The sequence below is a fragment of the Cucurbita pepo genome, chromosome 20 (assembly GCF_057944985.1).
Source record: "Cucurbita pepo subsp. pepo isolate OVF chromosome 20, ASM5794498v1, whole genome shotgun sequence".
Taxonomy (NCBI): Eukaryota; Viridiplantae; Streptophyta; class Magnoliopsida; order Cucurbitales; family Cucurbitaceae; genus Cucurbita; species Cucurbita pepo.
This window is the reverse complement of record NC_141817.1, coordinates 2,058,177-2,076,152: the sequence shown is the minus strand read 5'-3', so window position 1 is coordinate 2,076,152 and position 17,976 is coordinate 2,058,177. Positions and strand designations below refer to the sequence as shown.

The 17,976-nt window shown below is 36.8% G+C and overlaps 3 protein-coding genes across 4 annotated transcripts; 2 read left to right on the top strand and 1 right to left on the bottom strand.

Annotated features, from left to right (window-relative positions):
* Positions 1-371: 371 nt before the first annotated feature.
* Positions 372-3,627, top strand: LOC111782470 (iron-sulfur cluster assembly SufBD family protein ABCI8, chloroplastic). Its single transcript, XM_023663223.2, has 2 exons — positions 372-1,970; positions 3,162-3,627. Exons 1-2 carry the CDS (start codon positions 525-527, stop codon positions 3,378-3,380), a joined length of 1,665 nt encoding a protein of 554 aa, XP_023518991.2. The 5' UTR covers positions 372-524; the 3' UTR covers positions 3,381-3,627.
* Positions 3,628-6,086: 2,459 nt separating this feature from the next.
* On the top strand, positions 6,087-6,710 carry LOC147786369 (uncharacterized). Its single transcript, XM_087120812.1, has one exon. The coding sequence runs from the start codon at positions 6,235-6,237 to the stop codon at positions 6,571-6,573; it is 339 nt and encodes a 112-aa protein (XP_086976938.1). The 5' UTR covers positions 6,087-6,234; the 3' UTR covers positions 6,574-6,710.
* Positions 6,711-7,082: 372 nt separating this feature from the next.
* Positions 7,083-12,296, bottom strand: LOC111783087 (putative GPI-anchored protein At1g61900). Of its 2 annotated transcripts, none has more exons than XM_023663969.2 (8): positions 11,895-12,295; positions 10,290-10,469; positions 9,599-10,204; positions 9,126-9,371; positions 8,978-8,989; positions 8,599-8,742; positions 8,416-8,460; positions 7,083-7,536 (listed from the first exon to the last, which is right to left on the bottom strand). In XM_023663969.2, exons 1-8 carry the CDS (start codon positions 12,064-12,066, stop codon positions 7,466-7,468), a joined length of 1,476 nt encoding a protein of 491 aa, XP_023519737.2. In that variant the 5' UTR covers positions 12,067-12,295; the 3' UTR covers positions 7,083-7,465. The 2 variants fall into 2 exon arrangements, with proteins under 2 accessions (XP_023519737.2, XP_086976974.1); XM_087120848.1 differs by lacking the exon at positions 7,083-7,536 and adding an exon at positions 8,212-8,355 and having other exon boundaries at positions 8,393-8,460; positions 11,895-12,296.
* Between the last annotated feature and the right edge of the window lie 5,680 nt (positions 12,297-17,976).

Below are 17,976 nucleotides of genomic sequence, written 5' to 3'. Positions count from 1 at the left end.
CGAGTTAGACTAGAAACTTGTGTCTATATACATATATATATATATATATATATATATATATATATTTATATGTATGTATGTATATAAATATATATGTTTTTTTTAAATCTTAGGGTTAAAATAAAAATTGTTTGGTTCTTAAAATTGAAAAAAAAAAATTAGTTTTTTGTAATGTATAATTAAGTTCTAAATAGTTTTAGTTTATTGATATGTATAATTTAATTAACTTTAAAGATGAATTAAAAATCTAAACTTCAATAGCCAAATAAAAATTAAATTCATTTTAATAACCGAGAAAATTAAATGATTTTATTACTAGTTCACTAATATTGAGGTCTTAAAAATTTTGATTTATATTTGGGTTGGAGGTTCGTGTTGGCCACAAGACGATCGTTTTCAATTGCCGTTCGTGGGAAGATCTGCGAGGAGACACCATGATTATCCCGAAATTTAGCGGCGTATAGATTCTCCTCTCTCTCTCTCTCTCTCTCTCTCTCGCGCGCTCTGAGCATCTGTCATCATCCATGGCCTCTCTGCTAGCTAATGGAATTTCACGCTTTCCTCATCACCCCACTTGGGAATTACAAAAAGACGCTATTCAAAGGCTGCAGAGTCCCAGAATTGCTAACTTGAAGATTTCGAAGTCGAAGCCCTTCAGAGTCCGAGCAGATGTCAGCTACGATCCCAAAACTGCGATATCCGGTCCGACTTCTCCAGGTAAGCCCTCGCCGTCATCTACCAGTACTGATGAGAAAATTCAGGATATTCTTCGTAACCGCGATTACGATAAGAAATTTGGATTTACTGTGGATATCGATTCGTTTTCGATTCCGAAAGGGCTTTCCAAGGAAACTATTCGATTGATTTCGTCCCTAAAAGAAGAACCCGATTGGATGCTTCAGTTTCGGTTGAATTCTTTTGAGAAATTCCTTAGGATGAAAGAACCCACATGGTCTGATAATCGATATCCACCAATTGATTTTCAAGATCTATGTTATTATTCTGCTCCTAAGAAAAAACCTACTTTGAACAGCCTTGACGAGGCGGACCCCGAGCTGCTCATGTATTTTGATAGGCTCGGGGTTCCTTTAAATGAACGCAACCGTCTAGCTAACGTTGCTGTTGATGCTGTTCTAGATAGTGTTTCAATTGCTACTACTCATAGGCAAACGCTAGAAAAAGCTGGTGTAATTTTCTGTTCAATATCTGAGGCAATTAGGGAATATCCTGATCTAATTAGAAAGTATTTGGGAAGAGTTGTGCCTAGTGAGGATAACTTTTATGCTGCATTGAACTCGGCGGTGTTTAGCGATGGATCATTTTGTTATATACCTAAGAACACGAAGTGCCCGATGCAGATTTCGACTTATTTTCGAATCAATGCTTTGGAAACTGGACAGTTCGAGAGAACTTTGATTGTTGCTGATGACAGGAGTTTTGTAGAGTATTTAGAGGGATGCACAGCGCCTTCCTATGATAGAAATCAGCTTCATGCTGCTGTGGTTGAATTGTATTGTGCTGAAGGTGCAGAGATTAAGTACTCCACAGTTCAAAACTGGTATGCTGGCGACGAGGAAGGAAAAGGGGGTGTGTATAATTTTGTAACGAAGCGTGGCCTTTGTGCCGGGGCTCGTTCTAAAATATCTTGGACACAAGTAGAAACAGGTTCTGCCATTACTTGGAAGTATCCGAGCGTTGTTTTGGAGGGAGATGATACTGTTGGCGAGTTCTATTCGGTAGCGCTGACGAATAATTATCAACAGGCAGATACGGGTACGAAGATGATACACAAAGGAAAGAATACAAGGAGTAGAATTATCTCAAAAGGTATTTCTGTTGGGAACTCAAGGAACTGTTATAGGGGGCTTGTTCAGGTTCAATCCAAAGCAGACAATGCGAAGAACTCGTCTCAATGTGATTCAATGCTCATTGGTGACAATGCTGCTGCCAACACTTATCCATACATCCAGGTAATTCCCTTTGATCTTCTTATTTGTTTGTTTCCAAAGTTGACTGTGTTGTTACGGAAGTATAAGTAATTCTCCTGCATCCACGGGTAGCAACCAATCTCAATAATCAAAATGTTTACAAAGTGTATATCTCATACTCTCACACTATAAAGTCTCTCAACAAAGTTCTTCCCAAAAACAGCAACCTCCCGGAAACTTCTCTAATATTACATCATTACCTACTTGTCCGAAAAACAAAGAATCACCTCAATTTTTTCACTTTCTATAGTTAAAGTCACTGATGAAGAAGAGGTAATTAGTGATTATCCTGCAAATAACTTTTCTATGAGAAAACAATTTGGAAGTAACCGCTCAAACCCACCACTAGCAGATATTGTCATCTTTGGGTTTTTCCTTTCGGGCTTCCCCTCAAGGTTTTTAAAACGTATCCGCTAGGGAGAGGTTTACACACCCTAATAAAAAATGTTTCATTCCCCTTTCTAATCGATGTGGGATCTCACAATCCACCTCCATTCGGGGCCCAGCGTCCCCGCTGGCACTCATACCTCTCTCCAATCAATGTGGGATCTCACAGTACACACCCTTTGGGGTCCAGCATCCTCCCGCGCGTACTGTTCGCTGTCCACCCCCTTTCGAGGGCTCAACATCCTCCATGGCATACCACCTAATGTCTAGCTCTGATACCATTTGTAACAGCTTAAGCCTACTGCTAGCAGATATTTTCATTTTTGGGCTTTTCTTTTTGAGTTTCCTCTCAAAGTTTTTAAAACACACCTGCTAGAGGGAGGTTTTCACACCCTTGTAAAAAATGTTTCATTCTCCTCCCCAACCCGAAGATGAAAATCTTGTCATGCATGCACTGCCACGCTTGTTTTAATTTCATAACTTCAAATCTAGGCACCGAAAGGGCAGCTTAAACTTATTTTGAATTCTTGTATGTTTCTGTTTACATAGTTTTCTTGACATAGTTTTCTTCATCATTATAGAGTTGCAAGTATACATAATATGAGATTGAGGGTATACCTTTTGAAATAGAAAGTTCTTTATTAATCCAATGGAGGTGACTTTGATAGGGATAACCCAAGAACTGTCTGGAAGATGAAATACTTGAGATGAGCAAACCTAGGCTAGAATTTGTGCAAATTTTATTACTCAAATCTTCAAAATAACTCACAATCTCGTTTCAAACAGGTGAAGAATCCCACAGCCCGCATTGAACATGAAGCCAGTACGTCCAAGATTGGTGAAGATCAGTTGTTTTATTTTCAACAGAGAGGAATAGACTATGAGAAGGCCATGGCTGCCATGATATCCGGATTCTGTCGTGATGTCTTCAACGAGCTGCCTGATGAATTTGGTGCTGAGGTGAACCAACTCATGAGCTTGAAGCTTGAAGGATCAGTGGGTTAAGTGGAAACTATAGGAACTTTTGAAGGTTTAATCATCTTGAGAAGCTTATAGATTACTTAGCATTACCGGCTCCACAAGCCTGCATCATTCTGCTTGGAATATACTTCTGCCTCCAAAGACATGGGCAGAATGTAAATAATTTTGAGTGTTCAATCAACTTGTAGTCGCCCATTTATAGCTACAGATCGAGATCTGGAAGACAGACTTGCTGTTCTTATATATGAATAAAATCCTCACTTATTATTCATCTGGTCATGTCTGAACATGATTTACACTTTGATATGCTGTGACATCAACTCCAAGAGTTAAGATAAATGTAACAGCCCAAGTCTAAGCTCACCTCTAGTAGATATTGTCACCTCTAGTAGATATTGTTTTTTTTTTTTAACTTTCACTTGAAACGCGTATATTAGGAAGAGGTTTTCACACCTTTACAAAGAATGGTTCGTTTTCCTTCCTAACCAACGTGTGATCTCACAATCCACCCCCTTTGGGGCTTAGTGTCCTTGCTGCATTTGTTCCCTTCTCCAATCGATTAGAGACCCTCAATCTACTCCTTCGAGGCCTAGTGTCCTTGCTGATACATCGCCTCGTGTCCATCCTCTTCCAGGGCTCAGCCTCCTCGTTGGCACATCGCTCGGTATCTGGCTTTGATACCATTTGTAACTGTTCAAGTCCACCGCTAGCAAATATTGTCCTTTTTAGGCTTTTCCTTTCGGACTTCTCCTCACGATTTTAAAACGCTTATGCTAATGAGAAATTTCTACACCCTTATAAAAAATGACTTGCTTTTCTCCCAACCGATGAGATGATCTCTCATTGTTTACCCAATTCACGAATCTAGTGCTTTAAGCCCAAAATAAACTGATGAACAGAGCAGATGTTTATCCAGAATCAAGATGCAATCTTGTGAATCAAATCTTGTCCGACCGACCTGTAATAAAACAATCTACCTGCTTCTTCATTATTGTACCATGCATTAATCAACAAAAACCTTGACATGCGTATTGGAAAAACGTAATCTTTTTTTACAGATTCCAAGGTTACTTTGTCTGTGTCATTGCAAACATCATCATGCTCAAAAGTTGACCTTCGGAAGTAAATATAATGGACCTTAAACATCAAACAGACATCATCCTTTGCTTGTTTATTTGGAAATAATAAGGAGCATGGTTGCAGACGACATGCATGAAGAAGAAAGCAAATACAAAATAAAACAGAGCCCAATAGCGTGCTCTGTTTCTCAAAACTCTTTACTTTTAGTCTGAAATCTGACGCTGAAAGCTCTAACATTTGGTCAACTTTCATTTATTTATGTTTCTCTGTGGCCTTATTCTCAACCATTCGTTCTGGAAAAAAAAAAAGTAATGTATATTAATGGAACAGGATCCTATGCTCCTTACCATGTAATTCATCATGGACACATCAACTTCTATATCCAAGTCAATATCTTTAATATTAAGTCAATAAAGTGAATCATATCATAACTTCGCTTTGACCCGTTATATATCGTCGTTAACCTCATGATTTTAAAACACGTCTACTATAGAGAGGATCTAGCCCTACTTCCGGTGTCTTGCACCGTCTGGTAACCTGGCTCTAATACCATTTGTAACGGCCAAAATTCATCGCTAATAGATACTGTCCTTTTTAGACTTTTCATTTTGAGTTTCTCCTTAAGGTTTTTAAAACGCGTCGGTTAGTGAGAAGTTTCTGAGATCTCACATGGCATATATGATATAAAGAAACTTAACAGCCAGAGAGGTTACTGACACGATTAAGCCGAGACATGGCTTTGATCCACTGAAAAACAATCGTCTCCACTTATATACCCATAATCTTCCCCCTTATCCAACTAGTGCGGTTCTTTGTTAATGGGCATAAATGATTAATGCAAAGTTGACCAAACTCGAGCATGATTCAAACTAATAATGGAAACCCAATAAATGAATATATTTTCAATAGTTTCCAATAATTCTACCGACCCTTTAGCCGTGGGGAAGCTGACTCTTCAAGAAACCTTCAGGCATCAGCCAAGTCCTTGTCTGTTCTACACATGACAAGCTTCACACGTCCCATCTTTTGACTTTGTATCTCACCAGCTGGTCGCCGATTCGACCAATTAAATATTGCTTCATTTCACTGTTCATTCGGACGGCTTGGCTTACTTGCTGACTCTATTGGCAGCTGGTTCATAGTTTTTTACAAAAAATTATTCAGTTTATTATATGTTTTTCTTCAATGCTAAACCATAGGTTATATGCAATAATGCAATAATTTATATGTTTCCAAAGTATGAAGCATGGATTCATACCCAGACAGCTTCATAATTATCCATCACATGCTTTACACAATTACCCATATCATTATTTATTAACAAAAACCCAATTTCTTGTTCTTTTCTTTTCATATCAGAGTATGGAGATTGATGAACAATGAACAAAATAAGTATTGCAGAGACCCCAAAATAACAGACTGAAAGCTTTCTTCATTAATAAATAATCCCACTTTTTGTATGTGGTTGGCATTGTTTTAAACTTATCCCAAGATCCAAGTTTTATCATAAAATATTGAAAATCATAATCAGAATGATAGTTATAGAAGAATATAAGAGTAGGTTTCTGCTTAGGATGGAATGACGCATGGACGGTTAGCTATGTTTTTAACTTTTTCTTTGATATTAAGAAATGACAACAATCATCACGCCCTTCTCTCTCTTTGTCTTTATGTATATAAAATGGGTATTGTGAAAGGAATTTATGTGCTTGATTCTGAGTTGATATCATTTTCTCTAGAAACTGCTCTGTTTCTGTAAGGCTCTGTTTCTGAAAGGCTCTGTTTTAGCAGAGGAAATATGAGTGGGTTAGTGACAAGGAGGCAAAATGGGTACTCAAGGATGGAGAAGGAAGACCCAGAAGAGAAAAAGCACAGGCAAGCCCAGTTCTTGATATACAAGATAATGGAGCAGGCAAACAGTGGCAGTAGGAGGAGATCTTCGTGTCTCAGAATCAGAATAAGGAAGTTTAAGCTAAGGATTGGGAGGAGGTTGAAGAAGCTGAAGAAGACGATGTCAATGGGGTTTTGTACTGCAAGAAATGGGATCTGCAAGCAATTTGGACAGCTTAGAACTTGTAAGAGCTTGTTTGGACGAGCTAAGGAGGAAGCTTTGGCCTTTCCTTCTTTGGTTTCTTGAGTATTTGTCTTCTTATCTTTGTTTTGTGGAGTTCTATGTTTGAAAAGGAAAAATGCCTTTTGATATTGGATGGAGAGTTCCTTTATGCTGCCTCTAATCGAAAAACGAAACGAAAATGAAGGTAAAAGATTCGGTTATCTCGTTCATGAATACTCGTGTTTATGTTTTTTGAGAGTTCCTTTTCAATAGTTTCGTTTTAACTCGAACTTCGAGATCGTTCCAAAAAAGTATCGGAAAGTTTTGTTATTCAACAGAAAGTTTGAAATCAAGTGTTCCTTATCAATTTTCATAATCAAGAGTTATAAGTATTATTTATAAAGGTGTAGAAACATCTCCTCAACATACGTTTTTTAAAGCCGTGAGGCTAACAATGATACATAACAAGCTAAAGCAGACAAAATACATTAGCAGTAGACTTGAGCTATTACAGATTCATTTTGATTTTGTTTGATTAACGAATAAGTTTTCGAGCTTTCAAGAGTGATGGAAACAAATATTTAAGGTCTAAGTACTTGAACAGATTTAGGAGAAAGACTACACGTCAATCCCTATTGACTATTGAGTTATTGAGCTATGTTCATGTTGGATGTAAATCCAAATATACAACGAAATCTGAAATGCTGCACCACTCTGCTCAGCTTTCCTAATATATCTTTACAAAACTTTTTATTACATTGACAGCAAGAATGAACAAATTAGGAATTTGGGAACCATTTTTCCAACTCAAATTTCTACCACATTCAGAACATCTAAAACTATTCACAAGGTTCATCAAACTTCTGAGGATACAAGACTTCGTCATAAGCTTCATTGAACATGAACATGAACATGAACATCCTTGTTTTAGATGATGACTTGACAACAGTCTTCTCCAAAGATAGCAATAAATAAGCTAGATGAGTATCATGAGGGCCACTGAGATAGCAATGAGCAACACATGTACCACACCATCGTTGTAAAGGCCTGCAACAGTTGGGGTATTAAGTTTGAGGAAATTCAGGTTTCATGACACTTATATTCAATATAAAGCCACTTTGAATGTATCAACCAACCTAACAAAACTCTGCATTTTTTGACTTAGATACTGTATCTACATAACTCTCACTGACTCACTTAAGTCTTTTTTTCTTCTATTACCTCAGAACTCAGATGTCAGGTCAATTAACGCATGGTATTAAATTCTGTATTCATCCCAGTGAGCATTAGTTAGTAATGACTTGTTTTGTAATCGTTGACTGAGTTTGAGAATGAAAATTCTACATTTTTGTAACCACTGTTTGTGTAAAAGAATGGGTCAAAGAATCCACTTGTTCGTATAAATTGTGTTTGGTGGATGGGATTAGATTGATAGTGTAACAATCCAAGCCCACCGCTAGCAGATATTATCCGCTTTGGCTAATTACATATCGTCGTTAGCCTCACAGTTTTAAAACACATCTACTAGAGAAAAGTTTCCACACTCTTATAAGAAATGCTTCGTTCTCCTCTCCAACGGATGTGGGATCTCACAATCCACCCCTTCGGGGGTCTAGCGTCCTCGCTGGCACACCACTCGATGCCTAACTCTAATACCATTTGTAACAGCCAAATCCACCGCTAGCAGATATTGTCCGCTTTGGCCTGTTACGTATCGCCATTAGCCTCACGGTTTTAAAACGTGTCTACTAGGGAGAGGTTTCCACACCCTTATAATGAATGTTTCGTTCTCCTCTCCAACCAATGTGGGATCTCACGGAGAAGAATGATGAAATTAAACTACTGTTTCAAAATGACCACTAGTAACGATATTCGTATTTTCGGTTCTTGTAGAGAAATTCGAGGATAGTTGAAGAATATAAGTACCACTTTGAGCAGATGCTGCTGCAGGAAGTGCAGGAATTTTGATAGCTGCAATCCAAAAACGCGAGCAATTAGAAATTTAAGAAGACGATAACTCGACATTTTCTTATAAAGATTGGAGAACTGGTTAAGGCTCTATATTTGATACCCATGCTCCAAACTGGAAGTTTTAAAAATGTATCTTACTCTTATTGCATGATGAAGCTGTCATTTGAGTTGAAGAAGACCATGGAGCTGGAATATGGTCATTCAGATCACAAACAAAGCTGATCCCTGATGATGGATCAAATATGGCATCTGAAGGCAGGCTTGGTAGAAGGCATCCAAACTCTGTCGAGACGATAATGAAAGTTAGAGAGAAAATGAATCATTTGAATTTCGAAAACAGGCTAAAAATCTGCATTCGTGTCTATGGACCGACACCAATCTTCATTTTTTCGTTACAAACGCTAAGCACAACCCAATAGTATGTGTTCTAATAATTTTTAAGCCAACAAAAGCTAATGGTGTAATCAAAGGTTAGCTTGCAAGAATATGGAATAAGTAAATTTTTATGAAATAGTACCTTGATTTCCAACTGCAATGCTCAAAGTTGTAGATCCATTATCAAGTTAGAACATGGGCAGGAAAGGGAAAAAAACTATTAGAATCCATGTGAAATTATTCAAGGAGTTGTTTAAATCTGGAAACATAAGAGGATAAAAGCTACAAACCTTGGAGGGAGAAATCCTTAAGGCTAATATGGCATAGGTCGTACACGTTCTTCGTGATATTCGACTTTCGTAGTTTCATTTCCAATGATGTAGCACAATCCAAAGCTTGTAAGTTGGTAACGAGGCTCTGCTTTTGCAGATGCGTTACATAGCTTTCCATGGCCAGGCAGCACCCTGTCTTGTTAGAGATCGCATTCCCGCAAGCATCGGCAACATATTTCATGTCGGGGAATTCCAATGGACAAACTGAGAATAGCACACCGAAAAGATATATGATGATGTGGTAGCTAAAGATAATAGCTTCAAAAGTGAGTGGTGACTCGAATCTTAAAAAATTGAAAATGTTGTAGACATTGACCAAAAAGGCAAATGGGCGTAGGATCGACAAATACATAGAGATGTGATGAATTATAACAGTGATATCACGAGAATTTCGTAAATCTCCGTTCGAAAAAATTTGCTTTCAAGCTCACCTTTGTTAACATTGCAATTGGACAGTACTCTAAGAACTTCCTTGGCATTAGCAGGGTGAAGTTTGCTTGCCAGCCATCGGAGGACAATAGTTTTACAATCACGAACCCTAGCGGACTGTTCAGGCAAGACTTGAGATCCAGGCATACCCAAGAAATCTGTAGATATCATTGCTAACTTTGTAGCGGCTTCTGAAATGGCATTCTGGCAGATTGCATTGCAGCATTCTTTCACAGGATCAATTTTATTACAGGCAGCAAGCAACTTAGACGTATCGACAGTGGTCTCAAATTCACTAACATCTTTGGCCGGACAAGACCCTTCAGTGAGATTGGCTGGATGAACTCTGCATATGTGTTTAAGACGTTCATTTGCACCCTGCCCCACCAAAATCTGCTCAATATCTGAGAGGCAATATTCGGCAAGCGTCCCGTTTAAAGCAAGAACATTAGTATCTTTACTCGACTGACCAATAAGGATAGCAAGAGTAGCTTCTAACTGCGGACAACAAATAACATTGGCCATCTGTTTCGCGAAAGGGGCCCAACAATCCATGGCAGTCACACCCATCAAAGTTTCGGTTGCAGAAAAGTTCAACAAACATTGTCCTGTAAGGAGTATGAGAGATTAAATTAAAAAGAAGAATCACTGAATCATTATAAACTAACTTTTTCTAGACAAACAATCATAAACCTGATAAGTTTGGGACTGTGGTATTTGTGAAGGGTGCCAATGGAGAAGGGGCAAGGAGAGGAAGGAATGGCTTTGGATTCCCACTTGGAGCAATCTCGGGATACATATCGTCCATTGGTTTCTCATTCGACAGATGCCGTGTGGGATATGTTGACGGGATGCAGCTAGTTTCATGGAAATCTGCAACAAAAAGAAAAAAACAACTCGTGAGATATAATACCGCGTTAAACATGTAAAGGACAACCATTTTTTAGTTTATTGTATAATGATGTTCTGCAGTTTTAAGTGGCATGAACATACTAATTTGAGAGACGAACAGAATCGTTTTTGGAGGATTTAGTACACAAAAAATTTCATTGATAGGTTTTATTGCCATATGATGAGATACCAAAAAGGATAATATATTGAAATGGCACAAGCAAGCGGAGGAGCTAGTTCACTAATGAGGTTCGCTTCAAGGTTTTAAAACGCGCCTACTAGAGAGAAGTTTCCACACCCGTATAATGAATGTGGGTTTCCATCTCCAACCGATGTAGGATCTCATAATCCACCACCTCCCTTGGGAGCCCAGCGTCGTCGTTAGCACAATGTTTGGAGCCTGACTCTGATACCATTTGTAACAACTAAAGTCCACCGCTAGCAAATATTATCAGCTTTGGGCTTTCACTTCTTGGCTTCCTCTCAAAGTTTTAAAACGTGTCTGATAGGGAGAGATTTCCACACCCTTACAAGGAATGTTTCGTTCTCCTTTCCAACCGATGTGAGATCCATAATTATAGAGAAATCCAAATATGTTAGTAACAGCTTCACGTTATTTCAGATTCTACTTCAATAGGTAACACAATATCTCTGTCTGAAGATAATTGCATCTGAAAAGGATATAAAACCTAAAGTCATCCATGTCTAAGTCAGGTGTGCTAATTGCTTAAGGTAATGGGTGAACCAAACTCATTTCTTTTGGTCCTATGATTTCTGGGTGGAGCCTCTTCCAAAAGCTCAAACAGCTAGCTGGTGAGCACGACTACTTGAACCAAACTCATTTCTTTTGGTCCTATAGTAACTGTTTCATTTATAACCCTTATGTGAGGATTACTTCTACAAAATCCAGACCATGTATCAGAAAACATTTTGTAAGCCAACAAAGGAACATAAATTCCAGAGTACAGCCAAAGAACTGCGCCAGACTCCATAGATGCTTGAATTATACATTTATAAGACAACCCAGTAAGATCTTTGCTTGTATCATCAGCTCGCATGCTACCCATTAGCACAAAAATGACAGCTGAATCATTTATCATTTAATCTAGCCGTTGGACAAATTAGATTAAATGAGAGATGGAGGAAAAAAAGGTAAGTTAATAACAGAGCAAAATTAGGTATCAGAAGCTGATTCTTTCTATAACGACAGCTCTTCTATCCAATCCAAAACAACAACAGAGAAATAAGCAAATCAAGAATGTCGAGAAAGAAGAGCAGAACAAAATTACCTAAACTTCAGCACATAGAGAAGAAGAAGAAGCTTGTGAAAAGGCAACAGATCGAGCAAAAAGAGGCGAACCCCACATAGAAAAACGCAGAAAAAAACAGGAAGTTAAGAACACTTACATAGGAGGAGAAGTAGCGTGTGGAGAAGAACGGCATCGAAACGAAGCTTGAGAGAGAATCTGTCATCCATTTTTTCGAGTTTCCAGATTGTGTGGGTTCCAAAGAAGCAGGGAGGGAGGTGGAGGAAGAGAAATTGGAAGTGGGAATGAAGAGAATAAGGGTTAAGAAGCATCAAAATTGGGATTGGAGGAGTGGAAGTGGTTGAGTGAGTGAAGAAATTGAGAAGGTGGGGAGATAGAGAGATAGAGAGAAGCCATGAATGAGCTTCAAAGTGTGTGGGGACGAAAGCAGCTCAAGTAATAGCTGTCTGAATGGCCCCACACATGGACAGATCTGCAATACCAAGAGGAAGAAGGAAGAAGAACACAAAAATAAATTAAAATTTAAAAAAAAAAAAAAAAAAAAAAATTGAGATGGAAGAACAAGAAGAAGAACGATATGGCATTAATGGCGGCAGCTGCTTCTTTCCTAACTTCTCCCTCTCTCTCTTCTCCCTCGCACGCGTGATGAGTGTGAGGAGTGACCCCACTTCTTCTCTCTCTCACGCGTGCCATTTCCCCAAGCGTGCGAGTTTTCGGTTCATAAAATTACCCGACTTACCCGGGAAATGTCCGAAGTCCTCCCGACCCGCCTGGTTTTTCATGCCTTTCATTCGGCTAGGGACCCACATATTCTTCGAATTAAATAACTTCCGCCTCATATCCACTTTGTTTTTTTTTTTTTTTTTTTTTTTCATTTAATTTTAAAATAAAATTATAAATATTAAATTTGAATGAATATAATCGGAACAATCCTGTCGAGCGGCCCGTGAATGACTTCACGCCAATATAGTAATATAAGGTTCGTACATTTGTAAGAGGTGAGTCTCTATTCATACATTTTACATCATCATTCAGTTGACCGAAATTACGAAAATGAACATTAACCATATTAGTAGTCGTCCAGACTCCTCGAGTTGGTTTTGAGGAGTTCGAGAGGTTTTCTTTCCGTATCGGGTAATTTGTGCTTGTTGGACGTGCGGGCTTGAGTTGATAAGCCCTACTTATGAAACCGCATCATATTTTTATTTTTAAAATTTGACTATTAATTAAAATATTTTTTTTAGAAATAAAAGTTGAATTCAAGAGGTATATAATGAATTACAAAAAAATTGAATAAAACACTTTACTCTTTTTTTATCTATTAAATAAATACAAATAAAATTTTCAAAATTGTTAATTCATTAATGAATCAGAATTTTTATATTTAAAATGAAAAAAAAAAAGTATATTATTTATTTATTTGAAATGATTGAAAAATTACAAAAATAAAATAAAACTAATTCTAAATTTAAATAGAGAGAGACATTTAGTGGCCCATTTAGTACGCCCCTGAAAATCATTGACAAGAAATTATTTAAAATTGGCAATAATAAGTGGGTTATAATAATTGTTGTTGTTTTGAGTATTTAAATTATATTTTATATAATTAGTGGGGGAATTGAATGATTTTTAGTGCATTTAAAATGAAGCAGATTTTTATGAAAAATTTAAATGCACATTTATTTGAATATTGAAAGTATGAATGGACTATTATTATTCATTTCAAATTAAAATGCTCTCTATAATGTGTAGTACTAGTAGGTTTGTGCATTTAGATATGGACAGTCTAGATGGCAGCTATTCACTTTTCTTTTCTATACGAATGCTTGACTCATAAATTAGAGATTTCTCGATCGATGTGGGATCTCACAATCTATTTTTTTGGGAGCCCACAATTCCTTGGAGGCTAAGCGTTCTCTAACCGATGTAAGATCTCACAATCAATCCTTTGGAGGTTAGTGTCTACCCTAGGTTCTCGTTGGCACACCGCCCCGTGTTTGGCTCTGATATCATCGGTAATACCCCAAACCTTATAAAAATACTTTGTTTCACTCCCCAACTATGTGAGATCTTAAAATTTACCTCAGTGGGAGCTCAGTGTCCTCGTTGGCACACCTCAGTGTTTGGTTATGATGCAATTTGTAATGATTCAAGCCTACCGCTAGTAGATATTATTATATTTAGACTTTCTCTTCAACGACTCTCTCTCTAAGTTTTAAGACGTGTCTAGAGAATTAGTTAATTGAAAAAAGATGATAATAATAATAATAATGAAATTACAAAGGATGATTATTATTATTAAGCTTCCATAATTGAGTCAATGAGCTGTCCTTAATCACTTATTGTAATTTAAATTATATCATATTAATAAAGAGTTAAGTAAACTCTACTAGATGGCAAGTGTATTAAAGGAGCCAATGCTTGTCGGAGAAAATAGAACCCCAGAATTAAGATCATAAATAATTCATAATTTTGAAAATTATTCCAAAATTGAATTGAATTTTTCGTTCTAGGGCAAACTTTTGCAGAATTGAATGCAGAGCAGAACACTCGTAATTAATAACAGCTCCTGCAAACCAAGTGGGAATTCATGTTTAATTTAATCTTCACATGCTTCTCAAGCTTGCAATAAATGCAAATTTGCCCTAACATTTACAAATGAGTAAGAACCGAATTCAACGAACTAATTTACATGTACAGCAAAACAAATCGGTATAATGAATGAATGAATTTCCTGTTCTTTTCTTCTTTTTTACAGATCAGGAAGAGCTAATCGCTAATCGATCACTCTGGAATGCTTTGAAGAGAAGGTCTCCAGGAGCGATGGTGCTCACCTTGAAATTCGTCCTCATCGTTCATCATCCGCCCAATTACTTGTTCTAGACTCAAGCCTTCTATCTCCAGATTCTTCACCAGATCCTCAAGCTCTCTCTTCGTCATCTTGATTTTCACTTGCGGCTGTGGACACGACGACGTTTGCTTCTCTCCAAGTAGTCTATATTTCTCTGGATCGCCGCTGGAGGTTGAGGCGTTTCCGCCGCGGCCACGGCCGTGCTTGGAACTGAAGGAGCCCCAATCGTCTCCGGCGAAGACCATTGAAGAGGATTGGCTTCTGCAACAGTTGCCCATATTACAGTGATTCTTTCCTTTTTCTTCGTTTTAGGGCTCCGAAATGATTTCGTTTTCCGGATTAGGAAATTGAGGGAAATTTTTGCTTAAATAGAGGTGTGGAGAGGAAAGGGGAAGGAACGGGCGGGAAGAGACCGCGTCGGAGAAGGCGCCACGGTGGACGCGACGGGGTCTTACGTGGCAGAGGTAGAAAATTAGTTGCCAAATAATATACCTAGAAATTGTCTTGGGGAAGCTCACCTACCTACGTAGGCCAATTATAAAATTAAAACAAAAATAAAAAATAAAAAATAATATAAAAAAAACCCTTAAATTTTTATTAAATTTTTATATTAAATCTATTTTTAAAATATTTTATTTCTTTTAAATCGGAAGTTTTTAAACAAAAGAAAAGAAAATAAATTAGTTATATTTATTTGCCACGAATAAATTGTAAAAAATATTAAACGACGACGCACAAGAGATGAGCACAAAAAGGAGGCTAATTCCGAATAAGAAGGAATGACGTGGAGGCTAAATTAAATGTTTCCAACGTGTTATATCTTGTATAATTATGTAATTAATTAAATTAATTAACTTCTAGCTTAGACTTATTCTACAAAATTCTTATTAATTGAAGCATTTAGATATTTATATACCAATTCGCATCAAGGCGTTGTTCCTTTCCAATACTATTATTAATAATGTAACATCTTATAGAAATAAATTAATTAAACCATATATTATAATCTATTCTTACCCACTCCATTTTTAATGATTATTTTTCTTCTTCTTACTTTATATTCGTCTATCTCAAACTTAATACAAATTTCATTAAAAAAAAAAAAAACTGGGAAGATTACAACAAGATTGAGACTCTCCTCCAATCTCTATCATTTTATATTCTCTATCATTTTATATTAGCTCTCTGATCACTTCGTCTTGGTCTCCATAGCTTATAGGGCCAATCAATGAAGATTAGTCGAGCTTAGTTAAGAGGATCGACACAAAATATAGGGATAATTTTGATAATAATAGAAAAATGATCCCAAAAAATAGGATATTTAAAAAATGAGAAGAAAAGGAAAAAGGAAGGAGTGGAAAAGTTGAGTGAAGAAAGGAGAAGATAAGTATGAAAAGGGTAGAAAGAAAGCATCTTTGGAAGTGTGAAAAATGGAAGGGAGAGGGGTATCTTGGACTTTGATCGCTTAATATTTGAGGTAACGAAGGAAAGGTCCATGGCCCACTACCTCTAAACGTGGGCCCCGGATTAATATCAACGGTTCTTAGTCTCACACGTGGCTGCATCCCTGATTTTCTCTCACTAATATATTGCCTAGTTTGTTTTTACAGGCTGGCGAACTTACAAAATGCATCATTATTATTCCTTTCACTTTACGTCCAAATGCATTTATTAACATGTAACTAATAACTCGTGATCCATATCAAAACTCACCTATAATTAGGTTTAATTTTTTACAAAAAATAATAATAATAATAATAACAATAAAATATAAAAAATACCACGAAATTTTACTAATTATAAAAAAAGATATATATATATATATATATATATATATATATATATATATATATATATATTAGACTCTTGATATTTCTTTAAATTTCTGCAAACATAATAAAAAAAATTAAATTAACGTTATTATATGAATATATATCCTAATAATTTATTATTACTATGGTATTAAGACACAAATATCTTTTCTAAATCGAAGCTTCATTTTTCACCCATATCATTGAACAAGAGTTGGAAATTGCTACATTGGAAATGGAATCACAAGGCCCAATCTATTTCATTGCTATTCTAATTAGGCCCAATAAAAACTGGGCCGACAAGGCCCAGTATCAAATCCGCAAAAGATTTAAGAAAAGATACTCTTTACTCAATTCTATAATTTAGTACGATTCTTTTCATTTTTAAAAAATATTTAAACGAAGAGGGTAGATTTATCGTACAATTTATTCTAATTATAAACATTAAAATTCGACCCGAAGTATAGTTTAACGGGTTTAGACCCGAAATTAATTATTGAAGTTTTGTTGATGAGATATTCGGAAATTTGGCCGGCGGATAACGAAAGGACGAAATTGGGTATAAAGAGGAAAGAACGGTTCCTCGGGAGCCATAGCGATAGACACTCTCAAGGCACATATAATGCGACTCATCAGAGTTCGCGAAGATGTGTGATCGATTTTTGACAACTCAGCCAATGGCGACAATGAAATTTACGGGAACAATGCAGTCATGACGGAGATCGACGTCGCGTGATGAACGACGTCGGTGAAGTGGCGATTGATTTACAAGATACTGGAAGGACGACAGGGGAGAATTGTCGCCGAGAAATATTCAATGTGAACGAACGTGCCCGATCGGAGAAAGATTCTGAGGACGGTGTCGATAGAGTACCACCGAAACCGAGTTCTGTTAATCTCGATAATGTATAAGGATAGTATAAACCGAGTCAATGTTCTTAGCGAGTTCAAATCGTGTTTCTAAGTTTACATCTAAGGATGAATTCAAGATAACATCTTCAAAAAGAAACTTAGAACTTCACGACACCTCCAAAATCTGACTGTAGAATCATATCAACTGTACGAAAGTTTCGAAAGCCTATGATACAGAAAAAGAAGGGTAGATTTATCACGTAAAAACAGAAGTCTATTTCGTTTGAATAAACGGTATCGATATAGATGCTTTGTTGGTCTGAACTAGAAGAAAAACAAGAGAAAAGAAAAAAATCAATAATGTTGCACAACACCGAGAATGTTGTCATTAAATGGATCAAATATTTACAGAAACAAATTACAACATTCGAAGAAAAACGGTATTGGCCTTGCTGAGAAACGATGTCCGCGTTGACAAGTTGTTGAAACCTAAATAATCTGCAGTAGAAAATATTACACGATCTCAAATTACCATCCTGTGAATGAAATCCAAGCAACCAGTTATACAAATGGCCAACTTCGTCTGTGAGGGGAGAAGAGCTCAGAGCCTCGTAGTACCTTAAGGAACTGACAGCTGAGAATTTCAAAGGTTAATGTAACAAGATTAAATTAATGGGAACATATAAAAAATATTGAAACGAGAAAAT